At 40.7% G+C, this 21,645-nt stretch overlaps 1 protein-coding gene across 1 annotated transcript; it reads right to left on the reverse strand.

Annotated features, from left to right (window-relative positions):
• Window positions 1–4,129: 4,129 nt before the first annotated feature.
• On the reverse strand, window positions 4,130–21,030 carry LOC144250411 (cytochrome P450 2G1-like). Its single transcript, XM_077793210.1, is given in 9 exon segments — window positions 4,130–4,311; window positions 4,994–5,135; window positions 13,446–13,633; window positions 14,690–14,831; window positions 16,429–16,608; window positions 16,856–17,016; window positions 18,704–18,853; window positions 20,136–20,298; window positions 20,851–21,030. Coding segments are annotated over 9 exon segments (1,488 nt in total).
• Window positions 21,031–21,645: the final 615 nt, after the last annotated feature.

Below are 21,645 nucleotides of genomic sequence, written 5' to 3' on the forward strand. Positions count from 1 at the left end.
TCACTTTATCAGTTAAAAGAGCATCCTTTACCAATCTCCATAGAGAGAAAGTAGCAATCGGGACTCTATCTGGACTTTGGTCCCTCAACAACTTTTGGAGATCCTGCTTTACCAAATCCCAATCACTGTTATTAAGAAAGCCTCCTGTCAGAAACCAAGGATAAGCCTGGGCTATAGCTTCAACGAATTCAGTTGCTGTTTTGGTTTTTATTCCTGTTCCTTGTTTGCTTAACAGTTCTTTAACTTCGTTGACCAGATGAAGTTTCACTGTTGAGTTACCCATGGTATGTACCCTGTCTCTTTAAATTATCTTTATACCAATCTTCCCCCTTCTCCCTTAGAAGGTGAGCCTCGTCCGCTTACCTCTGCTTTCCGAATCTCGGTAAGGACCTCCAGATGCCATGTCCGGCTAACGGAAACCGAGTCCGGCAAGAGACGTCGAGGTTAAAAAATAAAAAAAAAATCACAGGACACCAAGGTTCTTCATCCAGGAGGAGGCATGTGTGCCTTTTTTTTTTTAAATTTCTCTTTATACTTTGGAACAATTTTTGAAAACCTTAGAATCTATAAACAAATTATTATATTTTGATAAGAAATATCAATGAAAATAAAGTTAAAACCTTTAGATATTTTGGAGAAATAATTATAATAACTTATCATTTTATGAGTTTGAACAATAACCTTGAGAATTAGAAATTACTTGATTGTATTTTTACTTAAATGCAAATTTATAGTAAACACATTTATCTCAAATATCTGTAACTGAAAAGGCAGAGTATCTGATAAATGTAAATATAAAACATAAATTATGGGTTTTCTGTTGAAGAAAACAATTAGGCAAATATATATTAACTAATCAATTAGGCATGTGCTAATTAATTTATAGATTAACAAATATAGGTTATCTAAATATCTAAAATATATATATTAAGAATAAGAACATAACTTATAATTGTATTAACTTTATGTAACCACGTGGTCTTAAAATATTTGGATCCATTTAAATTTATTTTTAACTAGGAGTGCACTCTTCTATGTGACGTCACTTGATGTAACTGAAATAAGATCCTTGAGTATACATTTTTATTTTTATAGTTAGCAATGAAAATAAGGATTTTTTGGTCATCACAGGAATTTTGTCGGCTTGTTCCTGTGGCGAGCAAATGCATCCTCATAACCTTCAAAATTAAAAGTAAAATATAAAGAAGCATATTTGATGTCTCTCATCAATAGAACATTATTTAGTAACACAACTATAGAGAAAAAGTCAGGTTATTTAACTTAGAACTAGCTTAAATTTAGGACTGTAACACAGAAACCTGTGGAATTAAATTTTGTCTGAAAAAGATATCTTTTGTTAGCATTTACAGGTAGGCATTTTTTTAAAAAAAATACAGGCTCTGAGCAGCTCCGGTAGAAATCTGAAACACAGCAGTACAGGTTAGTGGCTGGAAAGCGGGACTAGAAGTCCTGTCTGAGTGACTGTGGAAGAACCAATGAGAATGAAAAGTCCTCCCGGAGCCTTGGACTCCTCCCACGTACGGGGGCAGAGCAATGGGTGGATCTATGGGTGGAACATCAGGTATAGAGCCCTCCTCTAGGTTCTCAACTTCCTCCCCAGAACTGGATTTATTACCCTTCTCACAGCAGGCTTTTACATCTGTTATTTCCCGTTTTTTCTTTCTTATCTTAGTCTTACGTAATTGTTGTAATAACTTGTCCAGTTCCTCAGAACTGTCCGAGCTACTTGTGTCCTTGGGAGTTTTTAACTCAGTCAAGTCCGGATAGAGCCTTCTCCTCTGTTTAACTTCAGATTCCCTTGTCTGTTCACCACTCTTACTCCTAATACTTTCTGCTAACTCGCTATGTGACCCCTCCGATTTTTTCTTCATGCAATTGCTCAAGAACGGCTTGACCCTCGCTCACAGCTTTCTGGCATTTACCATCCATTATACACCCCCTCACTAATTTCCAAAGCGGAATGGTACCGCCCCTTAAAGTTCCTTGTTTGTAAGCGAAATCCAAATCTTTCCCTAATTTGTCCCAACTGGGAATCGTGAGACTCCCTGAAAAAGCAAACCAAGGAGCTACAGAGTCAGTCTCTTCTAAAAACCTCTGTAATGTGCTCTGCTTCACTTTAAGTCCCTTAGAACGCAGTAACCCGTCCAAGGCCAGCAAAATTGGGCTTGAGGAAGTAGCACCCATACTGTTGCAAGCAGTATAAAAAAAGTGAAAATACAAAACCCTGCTCTCTCCTTATTTACAGAGGAGCGTCTTATTTTATTATTTTCCCCCGCTCTCTCTTTATCTACAGAGGAGCGTCTTACTTTATTATTTTTTTCCCCGTTCTCTCTTTATCTACAGAGGAGCTGCCCCACTTTAATCACGGATCCCACTCACCTGGGATTTATTCCCGCTCTCTCTTTATTTACAGAGGAGCTGCCCCGCTTTAATTGCGGATCCCATTTACCTGGGACTTATTCCCGATCTCTCTTTATGTACAGAGGAGCTGCCCCACTTTAATTGCGAATTCCCACTTACCTGGGAATTTACTGGTGCACCACCCCTGACTGCTGAAGGTTCTGGATCCTGGGTTCGAGGAGGTTTCCCAGTCCGGGCCACCAACTGCCGCGTCCCCTCACCAGCAAAGGAAACACGACACAGGATTCTTCCTTCAGCAGTTTATTCAGGCCTTTGTTTAGACATGTCTTTTAGCTTGTTTCTCTTACTACTATTACTCCTACTGCTACTCCTACTACTACTCCTACTACTACTTCTACTGCTACTCCTACTACTACTCCTACTACTACTTCTACTGCTACTCCTACTGCTACTAGCCCCAGCCTTAATAAAGCAGATAAAGCCCCAATGCACAACTGCCACGTGGATCTTTCTCATAGGGTGTTTTACAGCTACGTGCCAACTCTCCCAAAATAAGGAGTTGTTTATCACAGGCCACGGCGCTTATCAGCGCCATCTTGTAATGGAGGCCACAGTACACAGAAATGGCTCACCACAACAAACAAGAAGTTGTCTACAGCAGCAGCAGAGGTCATTACTCTTGGGCTATGGTGTTCATGACTGGGGCTGAATGAGGTGGCAGCATCCCCTACTGGATGGTTCTATCAGAGCTTCATATTTTCCTATTTCTGTTCATAGTCCGTTTTTCCAGAATTCTCATTGATTTTGTAAGCCAACCAATTATGCTCGAACACATAGCAACCTTTACGATTTAAAATCATCAAAGTTTATGCTTCATTGTCAACCTTTTGCACTAGCACCTAAGCTCCATGAGGGCGAGAGTTTTATCAGTTATTTTTCACTGAAAGATCCTACTTCCATAAAGGGTGTGCAAACACATGTTGGATATTTGATAAGTTTTGGTTGAATAAATAAAATAACTCATTAGGAGTTTAGAAATGGAATAATAGGCTATGAACAACTGAACTATCTTCAAAATGGAATAGGGAGTGTGCAGAATTGGGTATTATAAGAGCAACCAGGAGAGTGAGGATGGCAAAGAAGTTATGGTGGGGAGAGTAATGCCACTCAAGATACTCAAGGATAGAATGTCACATGTGGTGGCCCAACCAGAGAGGAGTCCCTGGAGATGGGGCTGTCAGAAAAGATGACCAGTGATGAGGAAGTCCAAAAGCTCACTTCAGGTGGTTTTCTGTACTTTATATACTGTTTCACACAATGCACAATAAATTTCCTATATGTAACAGTCTTGAGCTCTGTTGATTTTATTGGGGGGAATGCACATCAAAATAAACCAGAAAAAATTGTGAACTATATTATGATCACTATCAGGGCTCAGGCAAGGGAACAACATAAAGACAGAATCTACAGAAGTTTGTTGCAGCCAGAAACAAGGCAGAGGAAACTGTGAACTTACACCTACGGGCTTGTGCCAGATGTTGGGCAGTTTGTTGCTTTTCTAAAACAAAGACATACAGCTGTGTGGTTTTGGATGTCATCCTCTGACCTGTGGTCCCATCACAGTAGTGAGAGTGCCTTCTCTTAGGGTTATGGGGAGAATTTGGAGAGATGAGGAGGGTGGGTGAGTTGGGGAGCAAGAGGAAGAGCTCAGCTCTCAGACTGGTCTTGCCTGGCCAGTAGGGGGCGCTCAGTGGGCCACAAGGCAGAGCTTGTAAGTTGGGGGGATGTTGCCGAAGCCTGACATCCTGGGAGTGATGTCAATGTCTGCCACGGGGACCAGTGAACGTAAAGAGAAGTTCTGAAGGATGGAGGTGAAGTAGAGGAAGAGTTCCATGCGGGCCAGGGCCTCCCCCAGGCAGATGCGTTTTCCTGCAGGCACAGAACAGGGTGAGAGGTCAGGTCATATCTGCTAGGTACTGAGGGCCTGGGAGGCATCTGGCCTGATCACCCCAGTGGGCCTCAGCTGCCTCATCAGCATCTCAAGAGTCATGACTGTGTCCACTTTATAGGGTCATTAGCAAGACTCAGTGGGCTCCTCCTGTCCATGCTCAGCTAGGACCTGCTTCTTAGCAGGGCTCAACACTGGCAGCTGCTTCTCTCTGCCTCAGATTCCATTGATTCCAATGGAAAGTTTCTAAAGGACCCAAGAATTTCAAACTTCTCTTCATTTGAGTTCCTCAAAGATTTTTCAAAAGTATGAAATTCAAACTTCAGTGTCCATAAATAAAATTTCATAGGCTCACAATATGCTCATTTGTTTCAGTGTTGTTGATGGTCACTTCCATAGTACAATAGCAGGGGTGAGTAGTTCAGACAAGGATCACAAGGCTAGGGAAAAACTAAAATATTTTGTATTTGGTTCTTAATAGGAAAATTTTGCTGCTCTACTCTAACATTTTCTAAACATGAGAGCCAGTGGTGTTAATATTCCCTGATTCAGGGATTTTAGGATTTGAGAGTTTCAGGACATAGTCCTCAGCTTCCACTCTGACTTGGGCTTCAAGAAAAAGTTCTAAAATGTCCTAGGGGAAACCCATACATTGAAACCTACCAGAGGAGAAAGGCACAAAAGCCTCGTTCTTCTTGAAGCATCCCTGTTCATCCAGGAAGTGTTCAGGATAGAAGGCATCTGGGTAGCGGAAGTATTTGGGGTCTTTGAGGACAGAGCCAATCACAGGAAAGACATCTGTGCCCTGGGGTGAAGAGGGGAGCAATTAGAAGAAATAAGTATTGGACAGGGGGTGGTGAACCAAGAGTCTGCAGCCATACTAGCCTGGACCCACCAGACCTCTGCTGAGAGCCACAGCCGAGTCAGAATGGCCCCTGGAAAATTGCCAATAGAATTGATTGGGAGGCAAACCATTAAGATGATGCTGGATTGATTCAGTTGTATATTAGACCTTTACTGTCCACCTCGGCCTGCTACTTTGGAGTTCTCACACTACTTTGGAGTTCTCGTGGGGATTCCCAGAGAGTTCCCATTGGTTGGGGAACTGCGGGAGAAGGGGTTTCCAGAAGAAGGATTTCCGGTTATTGATTCCTGGAGGAGCCTTGTGGCATTCGGGAGAGTTCCCGGGAGCATGTGTGGAGTGTGCTGGTGGAGTTCAGAAATAAAGTTTGATCCAGCTTCAATGGCTCGTGATTTGTGCCCAGCCAGACTGCGGCATTTGGCGGCCTAGGGGGAACGCCTGAAGCCTGGAGGTAAGTGAAATTGCTCGCCCCTAAGGGAAGGCGAGAGAATGGGTGACCATTTCAAAAAACAATGTGTTCTTGTTTTGATTTGTTTTGTTTTTGTTTCAAGCTGCCTATCCCTAGAACTTTCTCAGGCAAACTGGGAAAAATGGTTGCCTCAAGGTTTGAAGTTGTTCTCCCCTGAAGAAGAGATAGAAATAGACCACAAATGCACATGTCAAGAAAATAGGAAAATTGATACAACGATTTTTTGTTCCGTTTTTGTTTCATTCTGTTTCGGTTTTGTTTGTGTTATCTTGTTGGGTTGTGTTATCTTTATAGTAGATTAGACATTAGTAAAAAACAAACCAAAAGAGTGTTAAGTAAATTGTTAGAGGTTCAGACCTTAGAGAAAGACATTTTAGAACAAGTAAAAGAGAAGGTCTCTGGAGCTAGTCAGACAGTGGAAGAAAATTTAAAGGAAGAACTATTAGGGAAAAAGTTACAACAGGAGGCTGCTACTAACACCTTTCTATCACCAGAGGGCATAAGTGTCCAACCAACAGCTCCACCTATAGAGACAACATAAGCTATGGGGCCCCCAACCCCTGTAGTTGATAGATGGGATCTTGAGACAGAACCTCAAAGATTAGCATGCCCTGTACTTGACCAGGCAGGAGGGCAGCGAATTCACCATGCTTTAGATTTCAAAACAGTGAAGCAATTAAAGGAGGCTGTAACAACCTATGGTCCCCAAGCACCCTTCACTGTAAGCATGGTCGAATCCATTACCAACTTGGACATGACGCCAGCAGACTGGGCTAGCATGTGTAAAGCTGTGCTAAATGGAGGGCAATACTTGTTATGGAAGGTTGCCAATGAGGAATTTTGCATGCAGACGGCTAGGTGAAATGCAGCAGCCGGTTACCCTCAAAGAAATCTAGATATGTTGTTAGGAAAAGGACCTTATGAGGGTCAACAGCAACAAATTGAATATGATCCTGCTATATATTCACAAATTGCTGCAGATGCAGTTAGGGCATGGAAGACTTTACAAAGACATGAAGATTTACAAGGTCAATTATCTAAGATAATACAAGGAGCTAATGAACCTTACGCTGAATTTGTAGATAGGCTTATTCAAACAGTTACCAGAGTTTGGGGGGACACAGAACAAGCAATGCCATTAATTAAACAGCTAGCCTTTGAGCAAGCAAACAGATGGTGCAAGGAGGCCATTAGACCATGGAAACAAGGAGATTAAAACACATATATTAAATTATGTAGAGACATTAATGAACAAGGGCAAGTCTTGGCAGCTGCAGTAAAACAGGCTTTAGATTCCAGGCCGAAAAATGCTACAATTGTGAACAAACAGGACATTTTAAAAGGAATTGCGTTATCTTTATAGTAGATTAGAAATTAGTAAAAAACAAACAGAAAGAGTGTTAAGTAAATTGTTAGAGGTCCAGACTATGGTAGAAAACATGTTAGATCAAGCAAAAGACAAGGTCTCTCGAGCTAGTCAGATAGAGGAAGAAAATTTAAAGGAAGAAAGCTTAGAGGAGAAACAGCTATCAGGGGGGAAGCTACAACAGGAGGCTGCTAGTAACTCTGTTCTATCACCAGAGGGCATAATTCAACCAACAGCTCCACCTATGGAGACAGCGAATGGCACTCAACCCCGTAGTTGATAGATGGGATCCTGAGACAGGACCTCAAAGATTAGCATGCCCTGTACTTGACCAGGCAGGAGGGCAGCGAATTCACCATGCTTTAGACTTCAAAACAGTGAAGCAGTTAAAGGAGGCTCTAACAACCTATGGTCCTCAAGCACCCTTCAGTGTAAGCATGGTTGAATCCATTACCAACTTGAACATGACGCCAGTCGTTGGTGCAGAGAGGTCATTAGACCATGGAAACATGAAGATTTAAACACATATATTAAATTATGTAGAGTCATTAATGAACAAGGGCAAGTCTTGGCAGCTTCAGTACAACAGGCTTTAGATGCCAGGCCAAAAGCATGCTACAATTGTGAACAAACAGAACATTTTAAAAGGAATTTCCCCATAGGAGGAGGGTTTAACAAAGCTAGGTATCAAAGGAGTAGAATACTGGGTATTTGCCCACGATGCCATAGAGGGAGACATTGGGCTAATGAATGCCGTTCTCAAACCACCATAGAGGGTACTCCATTATCAAAAAACGGTCAAGGACGAGATGTTTACCCACAGTATCATGGAGAAAGGCATCTAGGGCTCCATTGCCAAAAAATGGACAGGGGGGCCCAATGCTCCGGGGCCCAGGACCACAAATATACGAGGCAATGGAGGAACCCAGCAACACCATCAGGGTAGTGCCCAGGACACATTATCCATCAGATCTCTCATCAGACGAACCAGAGGGAGTGCAGAGTTGGACATCTGCACCTCCACCAGAGCAGTACTACCTCCAGTGAAGGGAGTTCAAATCATTCCCACAGGAGTAAAAGGACCTCTTCCCCAAGGAACAGTAGGCTTATTGTTAGGACACAGTTCTACTCTAAAAGGAGTTATGATAAGTCCTGGGGTAATTGATCCTGATTATGAAGGTGAAATAAAAATTATAGCTAGTTCTCCAAAGGGTATATCAGTAATTTCACCAGGAGATAGAATAGCACAGTTATTAATAATACCCAGCCTGCATGATAAATTTTCCAGCCGTACTGTACAAAGAGGTTCCAGGGGATTAGGCTCCACAGGTATAGATTGGGCTGTGCTGTCTTTAAATTTAGATTCTTGCCCCATGCTAAAACTAAATATTCAAGGACATGAATTTAATGGGCTACTTGATACAGGTGCAGACCTTAGCATCATATCTCATCAAGAATGGCCAAAACATTGGCCATTATAACAAGCCACTCAAACGCTTCGAGGCCTAGGAGTGGTGACTAATCCCCATAGATGTGCAATGGTATTAGATCGGAAGGATCCTGAAGGATGTGAAGGAACTATACAGCCATATGTATTGGATCATCTTCCTATAAATTTATGGGGACGAGATGTCCTAGATCAATTAGGTTTGACATTAACAAAGAACATCAATCCAAATGCGCCCACTATTAGGGCTACACAAGGTTTTAGGAAAGAAAAAAGTTTAGGAGAATAAGAACAAGGTATAGCAGCACCAATACAAATAGATCAAGGAATAGATAGACATGGGTTGGGTTTTCAGAAGGGGTCACTGAGATAATAAAAATTACTTGGAAATCAGAAAGACCAGTATGGGTTCCTCAGTGACCCCTGACTAAAGAAAAGATACAAGCAGCCCATGACCTGGTCAAACAACAATTAGCGGAGGGACATATACAACCTTCCGTATCTCCCTATAAGACCCCCATTTTTGTCATTAAAAAGAAATCTTGTAAGGATTATTGCAAGATTTAAGAGTCATTAATAATGAGATGGTTATTATGGGACCTGCTCAATCAGAGATTCCTCAATTGTCTGCCTTGCCAAAAACCTGGTATGTTTTAGCTATAGATATTAAAGATTGTTTTTTTTTTCAATTTGAATTCATCCTTAGGATAGTCCACGTTTTGCATTTACTATCCCTGCACTAAATCATGAAGGTCCCAATCAGAGATGGCTAACAGCCCAACTATGTGTCAAATTTATGTTAACAAAGCAATCCAGCCACTTAGAAATCAAAATCCTGAACTACAAATATTTCACTATATGGATGATGTATTATTAGCACATAAAGATAAAACACATTGCTAGAATGTTATGCCACACTTACAAACTTATTAAAAAATTATAATCTAGAGATAGCAATAGATAAAGTACAATTAAATTTTCCAATTAGTTATTTAGGAGTTCTATTATCCTCAACCATGGTCCATCCACCAAAAATTCAAATACGAGTAGATCAACTCAAATCACTTAACGACTTTCAAAAGTTATTAGGAGACATAAATTGGATAAGGCCTTATCTAGGCATACCAACAGGAGAGTTGGGACCTTTATTTGATATCCTAAAAGGTCCATCAGATCCAAATTCACCCCGAATGTTAATGCCTGAAGCAAGAAAGGCATTAAAAATCATTGAAACATATATGGAAAATATGCATTTGTATAGAACTGATATAAGTTTGCCTTTATTATTTATTGTACTACCAACAAAAAATATTCCTACAGGAGTATTTTGGCAAGAAGGTCCATTATTGTGGATACATTTATCTTATTCTCCTACCACTATTCTTACTAGGTATCCTGAGGCTGTAGGACAATTAATACTCAAAGGAATAAAAGCAGCAAAGGGAGTGTTTGGAATTTCTCCCAATAAAATTATTACTCCATATACTCTGGATAAAATTGATGAGTTACCTAATGAGTTAAATACTTGGGCAACAATCATGTGTAAATCTAATGTTTCATTTGATAATCACTTACCATTTAATCCTTTATTGTCTTTTTGGTCTTGGCATCCTGTAATTTTTCCAAAAATGACAAGAAAAACACCTATCATGAAATCTCCAAACATATTCACTGATGGGTCAAATAATGGTACAGCAGCAGTAGTTACCCCCGATCAAACTTTTACATTTTTAGTACCCAAACAATCAACTCAAAAGGTAGAGCTTAATGCAGTATTACAAGCTTCTCTGATGTTTAAAGATTCTGTATTTAATTTATTTTCTGATAGATAGTATATAGTTAATGCTATAGTATCCCTTGAAGATGCTGGTAGGATTTCCCCTTCCTCTACTGTTTTCTCTTTGTTTTCCACTATACAAAGTCTAATCTGGGACAGAAAAGATCCATTCTTTATAGGACATATCAGAGCACATACAGGATTCCCTGGAGCCCTTAGTTTGGGCAATGATTTAGCAGATAAAACTACACATGACATACATATTTTCTATACACTAGAAACTACAAATTTTCATAAAAGGTTCCATGTCAATGCTAATGCTTTACAAAAGTGTTTTAAAATAACTAAGGAGCAAGCTAGACAAATAATAAAATAATGTCAAAATTGTGTGACCTTTTTACCACAAGTTAATCTTGGAGTCAATCCTAGAGGACTGATACCTACCCATATTTGTCAGATGGACATCACACACTTGCCACATTTTGGAAAATTAAAATATTTGCATGTTACAGTTGATACTTCTTCTGGATTTTTGATGGGCTCCCTTCATGCCAGAGAAAAAACTAAAGATATTATAGCTCATTGCTTACAAAATTTTGCCACTGTGGGCGTTCCAAAACAATTAAAAACAGATAATGGTCCTGGTTATACTTCTACCTCTTTTATACAATTTTGCTTATCATTTGGCATTACTCTCATAACAGGAATTTCATACAAACCACAGGGACAAGACATAGTTGAAATAGCTCATCAAACTATTCAAATGTACTTATTAAAGCTAAAAGAGGGAATTGGAAAGGGGTATATATCCCCCAAAGATAGACTTAAAATAACCCTTTTTACTCTAAACTTTTAAAATTTGGATTCATCAGGGCTTAGTGCTGAGGAAAGGCATATGTATCCAAAAAATGTACATAAGCCTAAGGTACTTTGGAAGGATATTCTAACAGGACAATGGAAAGGTCCTGACCCAGTGATTGTCTGGAGTCGGGGGTCTGTTGGTGTGTTTCCACAGGTAGAACAGCAGCCGATTTGGATTCCAGAGAGATTAACCAAAGTGATTTCTCCAGACCAAAAAGAAGATGATTTGACTCAAATCCATAACAGCTAATATCCAGAGCTCCAGCTTGGCTACTCTTACATCTGCAACAGTGGTTCTCCCACACCTGGAGGCTAATAAATAATGAACACCATTAAAGCCCATTTCAAATATAAAAAAAAAAACCTTGGGGCTTGCTTGTGGGAATACCTTCAGATCCATTATGCAAGTTACAGGAAAAAGGATGGGATATCCAATAAAGAGTCAAACCCAGGTGGTAACCAGGATGTCTTTTTTCAGTATCTATTTTATTATTGCCTTTTCCCACATCATAAAGTTCTATTTTATTTTTTGAGCTCATACAGACCTAGGTTAATGTTTTTCTGATCAGTTTTATTTTTTGATTGTGGAGTTTTTAAACATTGCAATGGAGATTTCACATGTGTAAAGCTACAAGGCCTTTACTATTGTCTTATGTGTTGTATGTTATGTGTGCACACTTGTGTTTTGTGTTGTATGTCTGTATGTGCATATGTCCATATATCATATATGAGGAGCGCTCATGAAAAAATGGATCCAAATATTTTTTTATTCACATGATTTAAATGGTTTAATTTAAATTGGGTAAACAGCTGTTGAGGATTGTTTTAATATGTGAACAAATAAGGAGGTTAAAGATCTGTTTGTTTACTTTCACCTTTCCTTTTCATTATATTTAATAATTCTGTTCAGGATAATGTAAATTGTTCAGAAAAATTGTTTTCTTAGTGCCTGTTGGAATGTTACATAATTTTTTTTTAGCCATCATTGCCAGAATTCCTATCTTCATCCTAGAGCCGGTGAAGACAAGATAAAACCAAACTACAGCTTCTTCGATAGCTATCACAGTAAACTGTATAAACTGATGCAACAATGAATAATAACTCAACAAGTAATGCTCAATCAAAGAGTCGATTTACTTTGGGAGGAAATGAACATATTGATGGATTCCTCTGCTTTGAATTGCTTGCAGAACTTGCTTGGACTATGTATCACTTGTATACATTGTGAATTATCTGTTGGTGCAGCGAACTGTGGTAGTGCTGGAGTATCTTTGCTGATGGTGTCACCGGTGTTACAATTTTTCCAAAGGAGCCATCAATTGGTTTGGTGCCGTGGCATTTTGTAATCTCCTCCCTTCTGATTGTGATGGTTGTTGTTCAGCTAAAATTTGGGGGCCAACAGAGGTGAGGCAAAGAAACTCACCCCCCAACTGGTGCATAGGCCTATCCACAAGTATGGCTGTATGATGGACCGGTAGTCAGTGACGGGTAAGATCCAATTGCAGTGATAATAGAGAATAGGACAGACAGCAGAATACATCAGACACTAGAAAGGCATTATGTCAATAAATGGAAGGGTAACTGATGTGATACAGCAATCTGTATACGGGGTAAAATTGGGAGTTCATAACCCACTTGAATCAAACTGTGAAATATGATGTATTAAGAACTATGTAATGTTTTGAACAACCAACAATAAAAAAAAAAAAAGATCCAATTGCAGTGGTGCCAACCTAGGACAGGAGGCTGACGTCTTGAGGTCAGCTCATCCGATGACAGGTAAGGACCATATGTGTATTGTACAACCTGACAGGCACAGTCCCTAAGCCACATTGCTTGTTGTTTAAACAGAAGGGGGGGAGATGCTGAGAGCCACAGCTGAGTCAGAATGGCCCCTGGAATTTTGCCAGTAGTATTGAGAGGTAAGTCATTAAAATGATGCTGGATTGATTCGGTTGTATATTAGACCTTTACTATCCGCCTCGGCCTGCTACTTTGCAGTTCTCAAGCTACTTTGGAGTTCTCATGGGGATTCCCAGAGAGTTCCCATTGGTTGGGGAAGTGTGGGAGGAGGGATTTCCAGAAGAGGGATTTCCGGTTATTGGTTCCTAGAGGAGCCGCGTAGTGTTCGGGAGAGTTCCTGGGAGGGTGTGTGGAGTGTGCTGGTGGAGTTCACTGCTTCAGTGGCTCGTGATTTGTGCCCAGCCAAACTGCAGCAGACCTCATCTGATTTTGGAAGCTAAGCAGAGTCAGGCCTGGTTAATCCATGGAAGGGAGGACCACGTGGAGAGAAGGGTGCCATGGAGAATGAAACAGTGAGAGTGTGACCAAACCTTGGGCAGAAAGTAGCCTTGGAAATGAGTGTCCTGGATGACATTGTGGGGGACACCCATGGGCACAATGTCTGTCAGTCTTTGGATCTTGTGGATGACGGCATCTGTGTAAGGCATCTTGACCCTGTCTTCCACTCGTGGCATCCGGTGGGGGCCAATCACCTGGATAATCTCTTTATGGATCTTGTCTGGAAGAAGGCAAAAAACAAGACAGGGAGGGCAGGAGGAGCTTCTGTTTGTGAATGCCACGAAGTTAAGAATCTCCAGCAAATGAGCTCTGAGGTGAAGGCCATCATCCACACTTGACAACGGACACATCAGTGGTACTCAAGAAATGTCCATCAGACCCTGGGAGGCACAGGCCTCCAGCCTGGATGCTAGCTGGAGCATTTGAGCTGGACTTGGAAACACCAATGAGCCAAGGAAGACAGATGAGCAGGCCAATATCCTGCTTCCGGCTGGGCTTCCACACACAGCCTTTTAGCCAAAAAAAAAAAAAAAAGGCTTTGGCTTGGTTCAAACTGCTTCACTGGAAAGAGTGTCCAAATTGGAGATTTTTTTTGTAAGTGAGAAACAAATTTCTCATAACTAGAGTTACCAACCAGACCAGACTGTAGCCGAATGAAGATGGATTCTATTTGATTTTGGCAATGCCTTCAGCTCCATGTGGTCATCAAAGACGTCTACCTCCTAATCCCTGAAGCCTGTGGAAGTTATGTAATAAAGGACAAAAGAGGTGTCACAGATGCCATTAAATAAAGGATCTCGAGAGGGAGAGATTAGCCTGGATCATCCAGAGGGCACTAGTATAATCAATCACGTGTGTCTGTATAAGAGAGGCTGGAGGACCAGAGTAGGAAAAGGGGACCTGGCAGCTGAGGAGGCAAGGAGAGATCTTCACTACTGGCCTTGCAGCAGCAAGAAAGAGCCATGAACCCAGAAATACAAAAGAGGAAGCTGTTAATGCTGGAAAAGGCTCCCCCTTGGTTTCAGTCTCGTCAAACCTCTCTGAACTCCAGGACTTTAAGGTAACATATGTGTGTGGTTTGAAGCTGCCTCTTACAACAGACACCAAGATGAAGGCTGGTTTACTAGCCCGCAATCCAGAGATTTCAAGATCCCATGTCCTGGCATTCTGAAGGGTGAAGAGTTATCTAAGGTTGTGGACCCTAAATTTTCAAGATTATGTCCTGGTAGGACCGGGAGGTGCCAGATAGGATGGGCCATTTCGGGGGGACACTCACCTTCCACTTCAGGATGCTTCAATAGCAGCAAAAATCCATAGCGTAGTGTGGAGCTCACTGTTTCTGTGCCCGCAAAGAAGAGGTTGAGTGTGGTTAAGACCAAATTCGAGAGGTTGAATTCTGTGTGGGGATCATTTTTTTCCTGAAAGTGAGGAGATAATAAATAGCTAACATCTTAAGTCTTTATTTTCTAATTTTCTCCCTGTGAATAGTATAGGCATTTGTGAAAAGGAAATAGATAGGTAAAGTAAGTCTGGGAAAGGAAACAACCAGAGCAAAGGTCCTGAATCAGGAGCTGAGGTCCTGATCCTGGTGTGTTAGAGGAAGAACAGAGCAGAGGGCACTGCGGCTGGAGTGAACAGAGAAGGAGAGCAGGAAGGAGCAGTGCCTTGTAAGATTTGAAGGTTATAATTATAAATATTAGAGTTTATAATTTTAAACTACCAAGCACTGTTTCTTTGTTTCCATTTACTTTTTTGTTTGTCCTTTTTAGATATGCATGACAGTAGAGTATATTTTGATACATTATACATACATGGAGTATAACTTATTCTAATTAGGATCCCATTCTTGTGGTTGTACATGATGTGGAGTTTCATGGTGATATATTCATATATGAACATAGAAAAGTTATGTCCCATTCATTCCACTGCCTTTTCTTTTCCTATCCACCCCTACTTCCCTTTATTCCCCTTTGTCTAATCCAGTGAATTTCTATTCTTCCCCTCCCCCCTTGTTGTGTGTTAGCATCTGAATATCCAAGGGCTAAGGTTCTATAAGATAAAAATAGAAATTTACAGATGTCTAAAATTCTTAGAATCAATGATACAACATATTTAGCCTCTAAATTTTTACATCTCTAAGACTTTAAATTTTTTAAAGTTTGAGATCCAATTTAAAAAAAAAAAAACTAAGCTTCTAGGAGCCAGGGTTGTGGCTCAGTGGTAGAGCACTTGCCTGGCATGTGTGAGACACTGGGTTTGATCCCTGGCACCACATAAAATAAACAAATAAAAGACAAACATTGTGTCCATCTACAACTAAAAATATATTTTTAAAAATAACTAAGCTTCTAAATTTCCCAAATTCAAAAACGCTAAAGATTCACTCTGCTTTTCTACAACCATTAAGTCTCTGGCATACATGACTGGAAAAATGTAAGATTTTCAGTTTCCTTGTTACTAAAATTTCTGGATTTGAATCTTATTTTTGATAGAAAAAAGGTGCCATATCCATATACAATGGGGAGCTAGTCATCCACAAGGAAGAAGGAAATCCTTCCATCTGCAGCAAAATGGATAAAACCAGAGGTCATTATGTTAAATGAAATTAGCCAGACAGAAAGACAAATACCGCATATTCTCTCACATGTAGAAGCTAAAAACTCAACCAGAAAGAAGAATTGTCATTGCTAGTGATTGGAAACAAGTGGGTGGAAAAGGAAGTTTGAATTTGATCAGTGCCTGCCTTATGATGTATGGAAATATCACACCAGTGATCACCCACTAAAATATGCATTTAATGCATGTCAATAAAAATAAATTTTATTTCATCAACTTAAAAAATTGTTTAAAGGTTGTAAGAGTTTCTACTTTCATAGTTTCTGTATCCCATCTATGGATAGAGTGAAGCATGGGAAGTAGTACTTGCTCTTTTTGCCCCAACCTCTGCAGAAGGGCTTAAAGGTGCAGATACCCAGAGGAGATGAGAGAAGGGTATTGGGGGAGGGAAGCAAGCACCTGGTGCATCTTGATGAGGAATCAGTCGATGAAGTCTCGGGGATGGTGGGGGTCAAGGGATGCCTCGTTGATCTTATTGACTCTGGATGCAACAAAGTCCTTAAGATCCTCTATCATATAGTAGAGGTGTTTGTGTCTTCCTGGCAAATATTGCATGATTCCTGAATACATCTCATAGAGCTTCGGGGAACAGGCAAAGAGGATTATTTAGGAGTGGGTACTGGTCACCAGGCGGGTTGTGTCTACAATCAGGGAGCTGGGCTCAAAATGCAGTGCTGGGTCTGGGAACCAGGTGTGGCTTTTGGCTTCCTAGAGATTTGGGCATATTGATAGTTGTCTTCCAGGGCTGCGGAGAAGATTAAGTGAGGTACAGGCAAGTGCCTATTGAACTCAGACTAGAGGTGGGCAGAGAAGTAACCAGTGGTACCTGTGCCCAGGGGGTGCTCATCTCTATGAAGCTCTCATTGATCATCTGCAGCAGGTTTAGGAATTCCTTGTCCTCATAGTCAAAGCGGCTTCCAAAGACAACCGAACTGATGACACTGGAAACAGTATGGCTTAGGAAGAAGGTGGGATCGATGGGGGCACCTGGTGATGGAAATTGTCTATGTTGGAGGTGAAAATTAGTAATCAGGGATATGGAATCATCCATTGGTAGATTTGGGTCCTGTATCTACTGCTTAATAGTATATGTGAATTAGTTCATTTGGAAGTTTGACTCTAGATTTCTCAATCTGCAAACTGGCTTAAAGACCACTTCATTTGTTCATGCAGATTCCATGTTATGATCCATGCAAAATGCTTAGCACATGGCCCGACATGGATTTAACACTCAATAAATGCTGGTAAGGCTTAATTATTTTTTGTTATTGTTGCTTACATGCAGTTGTGGATAAGAGTCACAAATTTGGGGCTAGGGTTGTACTTAGTGGTAGAATGCTTGCCTAGCACATGTGAGGCATTGGGTTTGATCCTTAGAACCATATAAAAATAAATTTCAATAATGTATTGTATCTGGGGCTGGGGTCATACCTAAGTGGTAGAGTGCTTGCCTATCGTGTAAGGCCCTGGGTTTGATTCTCAGCAACACATACAAATAAATAAAATAAAGGTTCATTGACAACTAAAAAAAATTTTAAAATGGTACTGTGTCCATCTATGACTAAAAAAGGGAAAATGAGTCACAGATTTGGGAGGAAAGCAATGGTAAAGGCCATATTTTAAAAAGAAGGACTGGCGGTGCAGCTTAGTAGTAGAGCGCTTCCCTAGCAGGCATGAGTCCCTGGGTTTGATTCTCAGAACTGAAAAGAATAAGAAGGAGAAGGAGAAGAAGAAGGAGAAAAGAAGAAGAAGGAGGAGGAGGAGGAGGAGGGGGAGGAGGAGGAGGAGGAAGAGGAGGAGGAGGAGGAGGAGGAGGCAGCAGCAGCCTGGACTCTGTCTAGCTCTACCATGGATTCCACTTAGGCTATGGAGGAAATCCTTCCCAAGACCTCAGCTGCACCATCTGTAAAATGGAATGCAGGTCAAGGGAGAAGATTTGGGAACAGTTGCTTCAGAACAATGTACATATTTACAAGTGCACATTTTGACAAATAACTTGTGAGGGTACATGGCCTTTCAAAGCCTTGGTAAAGACCCTATAAACTATCCATGGAATCCAGATGGAAAATCTCTGATTTAAAGAAATCTATCTCTGTTTCTAGCTCTTATCTATTTTTCTTTACATATTTTTCAGCCCCTGGATCTTTTCTCTCTAAACTTCATTGGTTCCAGACCCTATTTTTGGTTGGGAACTGGAATCCTTTTAAAAGAATAATAAAATAGGTAAAGTGTTTCTGATTTGCAAGATGAAAAAAAAAATTTAAAGACTGTTTTCCAACAATATGAATACACCTAACCCTACAGAATTGTACAACTAAAAATGGTAAAGATGGTAAGTTTGATGTTATTCACCACAATAAAAATCTATAAACATAATGAAATTTGATCCTGCCTCCAAAAAAATACACAAACTCATATATCATCCTAGTCTACATATTATATTATGGGCACACAGTCACAGTGAGATCCAGAGGTAAAAGGTTCTAGACAAATGGTCTCTGGGGGGTCATCCATGTTGATTTTTACCATGGAACATGGCTGATAGCTTGGCAAATCTGTAATATTCTCCATGCTCTTCATTTGAGTGTTTTTTTCCACCAAGGTCCACCTTCCACGACTATACTCCCCATAAATACCCAGTCACCTAGTAGCCCTCCCCTGTGACCCCCCATACCCTTGGTCTTCTGGAATTCCTCCAGCAGGTAGCCAGCCTCCTCCTGGATCCGCTCCTCAATGCTCCACTTTCCCATCCCAAAGTCCCGCAGGATGGTCAGAGAAAAACGTCGGAGAATCTTCCATCGTTCTCCATTGGCCATAGCTATACCTGCCAGGATCTGAGTGTCAGGCTCCTGCCTCCCTTCCCCTCTCTGTGCTCAGCTGTGTGCTAGGCAAGGATGGGGTGGACTATAAAAGTTTTTTATTCTTGAAGAAGTTCCTCTTGACCTTGCAGGCTCAATGGGGAGACTAAGATTCCCTTCCTTCAGTACCCTCAAAAGCAGTCCAGACTGGGGCAGAGGAAAAGGGAGTCAGGCTAGGAATAATGGTGGGGAGATTAAAGAGAGTTTCCTATAGGAAAGAGCTAGAACTGGGTAAATTACTTAGTGAGTACGGGGGAAGGTGGAAGAGGTAGGGTTTAATGCCACATACAGAACCCTGAAATTAGAACACAGTTCTATTTTCTGTGCACTACATGGATTCTCTAGATCAACACATAAGTATATACAGAAGCTTGTACATGTACATCAATACACCTTCACTGAAGGAGTTACCATGTAGTAAGATTTATTTAGAAATCACCAGCTGTGTGGATTGGTAAATTGTTTAATGACATTTCCGGGTAGATTTATCAATGAAAGGAAGAGTTTATGACTAGGATGACCGATGGATAGAAGATTGAAAGATTGAGTAGCTAAGTGAAATGTTAATGTGTGGATGGTTTGAGATGAATGGATGATGGTTTGAAGGTAGATGGGAAGATTAAGAGATAAACAAATGATGGAAGGATTAAGAAATGGATGGATGGGTGATTAATTGATATATACATAATATAATGGAAAGATGTTTGCATATAAAGAATAATGAATATGCTTTCATGGATTTATTGAGTAATGGATAGGAGGAAGAAAAAAGCAGAGAGAGAGAGAGATGAAAAGATGGAAAGAATGAAACTGCTTTGGATTAAAGTATATAGGGAGTTAGCAGTAGGTACGTGGGTAACACTAGAAAATAATCCTCCTAAGTGGAAGAGTCAGAGACCTATGTGCTAGGTATGTGTATGAAGATAAGAAATAGGGTTGGCTATTTCTTATCTTCATACACTGGTGCACAAAGATTGTCACACACTAATTCATTGAATGTAAGAACTGAAATAACATAGTAAGTAATCACGTTAGAATCAGATGTCTTCAATTCAAAGCAAAGCGATTCCACCACTTCTGTGGGACATTACCTCATCCTCCTCACCAGTGTTTTTTTTTTATAAAATTAGTTCAATATTAATGGCTTTCTCAAAGGAGTTAATGCAATAATTCCTGTAGAGCACTTATCAAAGAACCTGGAACACACTTAGTATGTTGCAATAATTTCTGGTGATTGTAGTTACCTACCATGACCTTGGAAGTTTTGGTCTAATGTAGGCATTTCTCCACGGCCACTGAACTCATCTGCTCGGTCTACCGGAGCCTCCTTCACCAGTTCATGTCCACACAAAATAACTACTGGCCGCGGGCCCAGGTACACAGTGAACATGGGGCCATACTTCTTCCGGAGCTGGGAGTGAAGCAAGACACCAGAGGAGGGGTCAATTAGAGCACGTTCAGTCAAGGATTTAGGGGAGGGAGAATTCAGAGGATATAAATATGGGTACAACAGATCAAGGTAATCTTGGAAAGACTCTTGGGAACAAGGCATGGAAATCTTCACTCCTGGGTTCGTGAGCACAAACCATCCTCAACTCTTACATGCCAGTTTCCTCATCTGTAAAATGATGGAGCTGTATTACATGAACTCTGAGATGTACACTTCTCTCTCTCTGAAATGCTGAATTCCTAGAAGCCTGAGATTTCATGGTACAGAGTCTCAAAGTAGTAGTGAAAATCTAAGTACGAGAGTCCTCATGTTCAAGGATATAAGATCCCAAAATCCTGAGACTGTGATTCCAAAGTCCTGAGATCATGAGACTTTTATTCCAATGCACCTGGAATTTCAGAATTCTCAGGTTCTCAGTCTCTCAGAGTCTGTTTCAGAAGTCATAAGGTCTACATGTATCTGGCTATATGATTCATTACTTCTAGCCCCAGGAGAGGAAATGAACAAACTTACGTTCATGAGACACTGAAAAGGGGCATTAGGGCTGATTTGGAGCAGGTTCCCCAAGAAAGAAATCTGTGTGGGACATGGCGGGAGCTTTCCCCTCTTGTTGATTCGTTTCCAAGCAATGAGGACGAGCAGGCCAGACAAGCAGAGTGCCAGAAAAATGGTGAAGGCCCCTCCCAGCTCCATGGCGCCAGGTTAGATAGTGTCCTGGGCCCCAGGTCCTGCATAAATAGGTTCTGAGAGATCAGCTTTTTCTGAAATCTGATCACCCTGAGATTCAAGTTTTCTGGGAATGGATACCATCAGGAAAGAGACTGCATTATTGAGGGGAGGGGTTATATAACCTATAATCTCCCACCTGGATAAAAGTGAATCAAATTCACCCAGGGAAATCTACAGGGGCCATTCCCCTTTCTTCATATTTCCAGTCCCTCCGTTTTTCCCTCAGCTCAACCCCTGTAGCATTTCCTGTGGGTTGTGGAAGGCTCCTGGGTATCTGCTTAGGTTACAGAGTCTAGGGTTCAGAGAGTTTGTGTTGAAGCTCAAACTCCATCTTTTCTTCACTAAGTAAGCCATCCAACCCTGGGCCTCAATTTAACTATCTCTCAAGCTGATTCAGAAAGTCTTGATCAACAACAGGGCTGACTCCTCTGTTCATCTTTTGGTTAGGGTGAAACTAAATGTTTTTTAATAAATAAAAATGAAAATTTCAAATAGTAAGAAAAGTAAGTCTATTAAAAGGGTATTAGTCAACATGTCTTTGCTACTCAAGATGATACTAAATAATAACAATCAAAGGCT

Source organism: Urocitellus parryii, chromosome 15, assembly GCF_045843805.1.
Source record: "Urocitellus parryii isolate mUroPar1 chromosome 15, mUroPar1.hap1, whole genome shotgun sequence".
Classification (NCBI taxonomy): domain Eukaryota; kingdom Metazoa; phylum Chordata; class Mammalia; order Rodentia; family Sciuridae; genus Urocitellus; species Urocitellus parryii.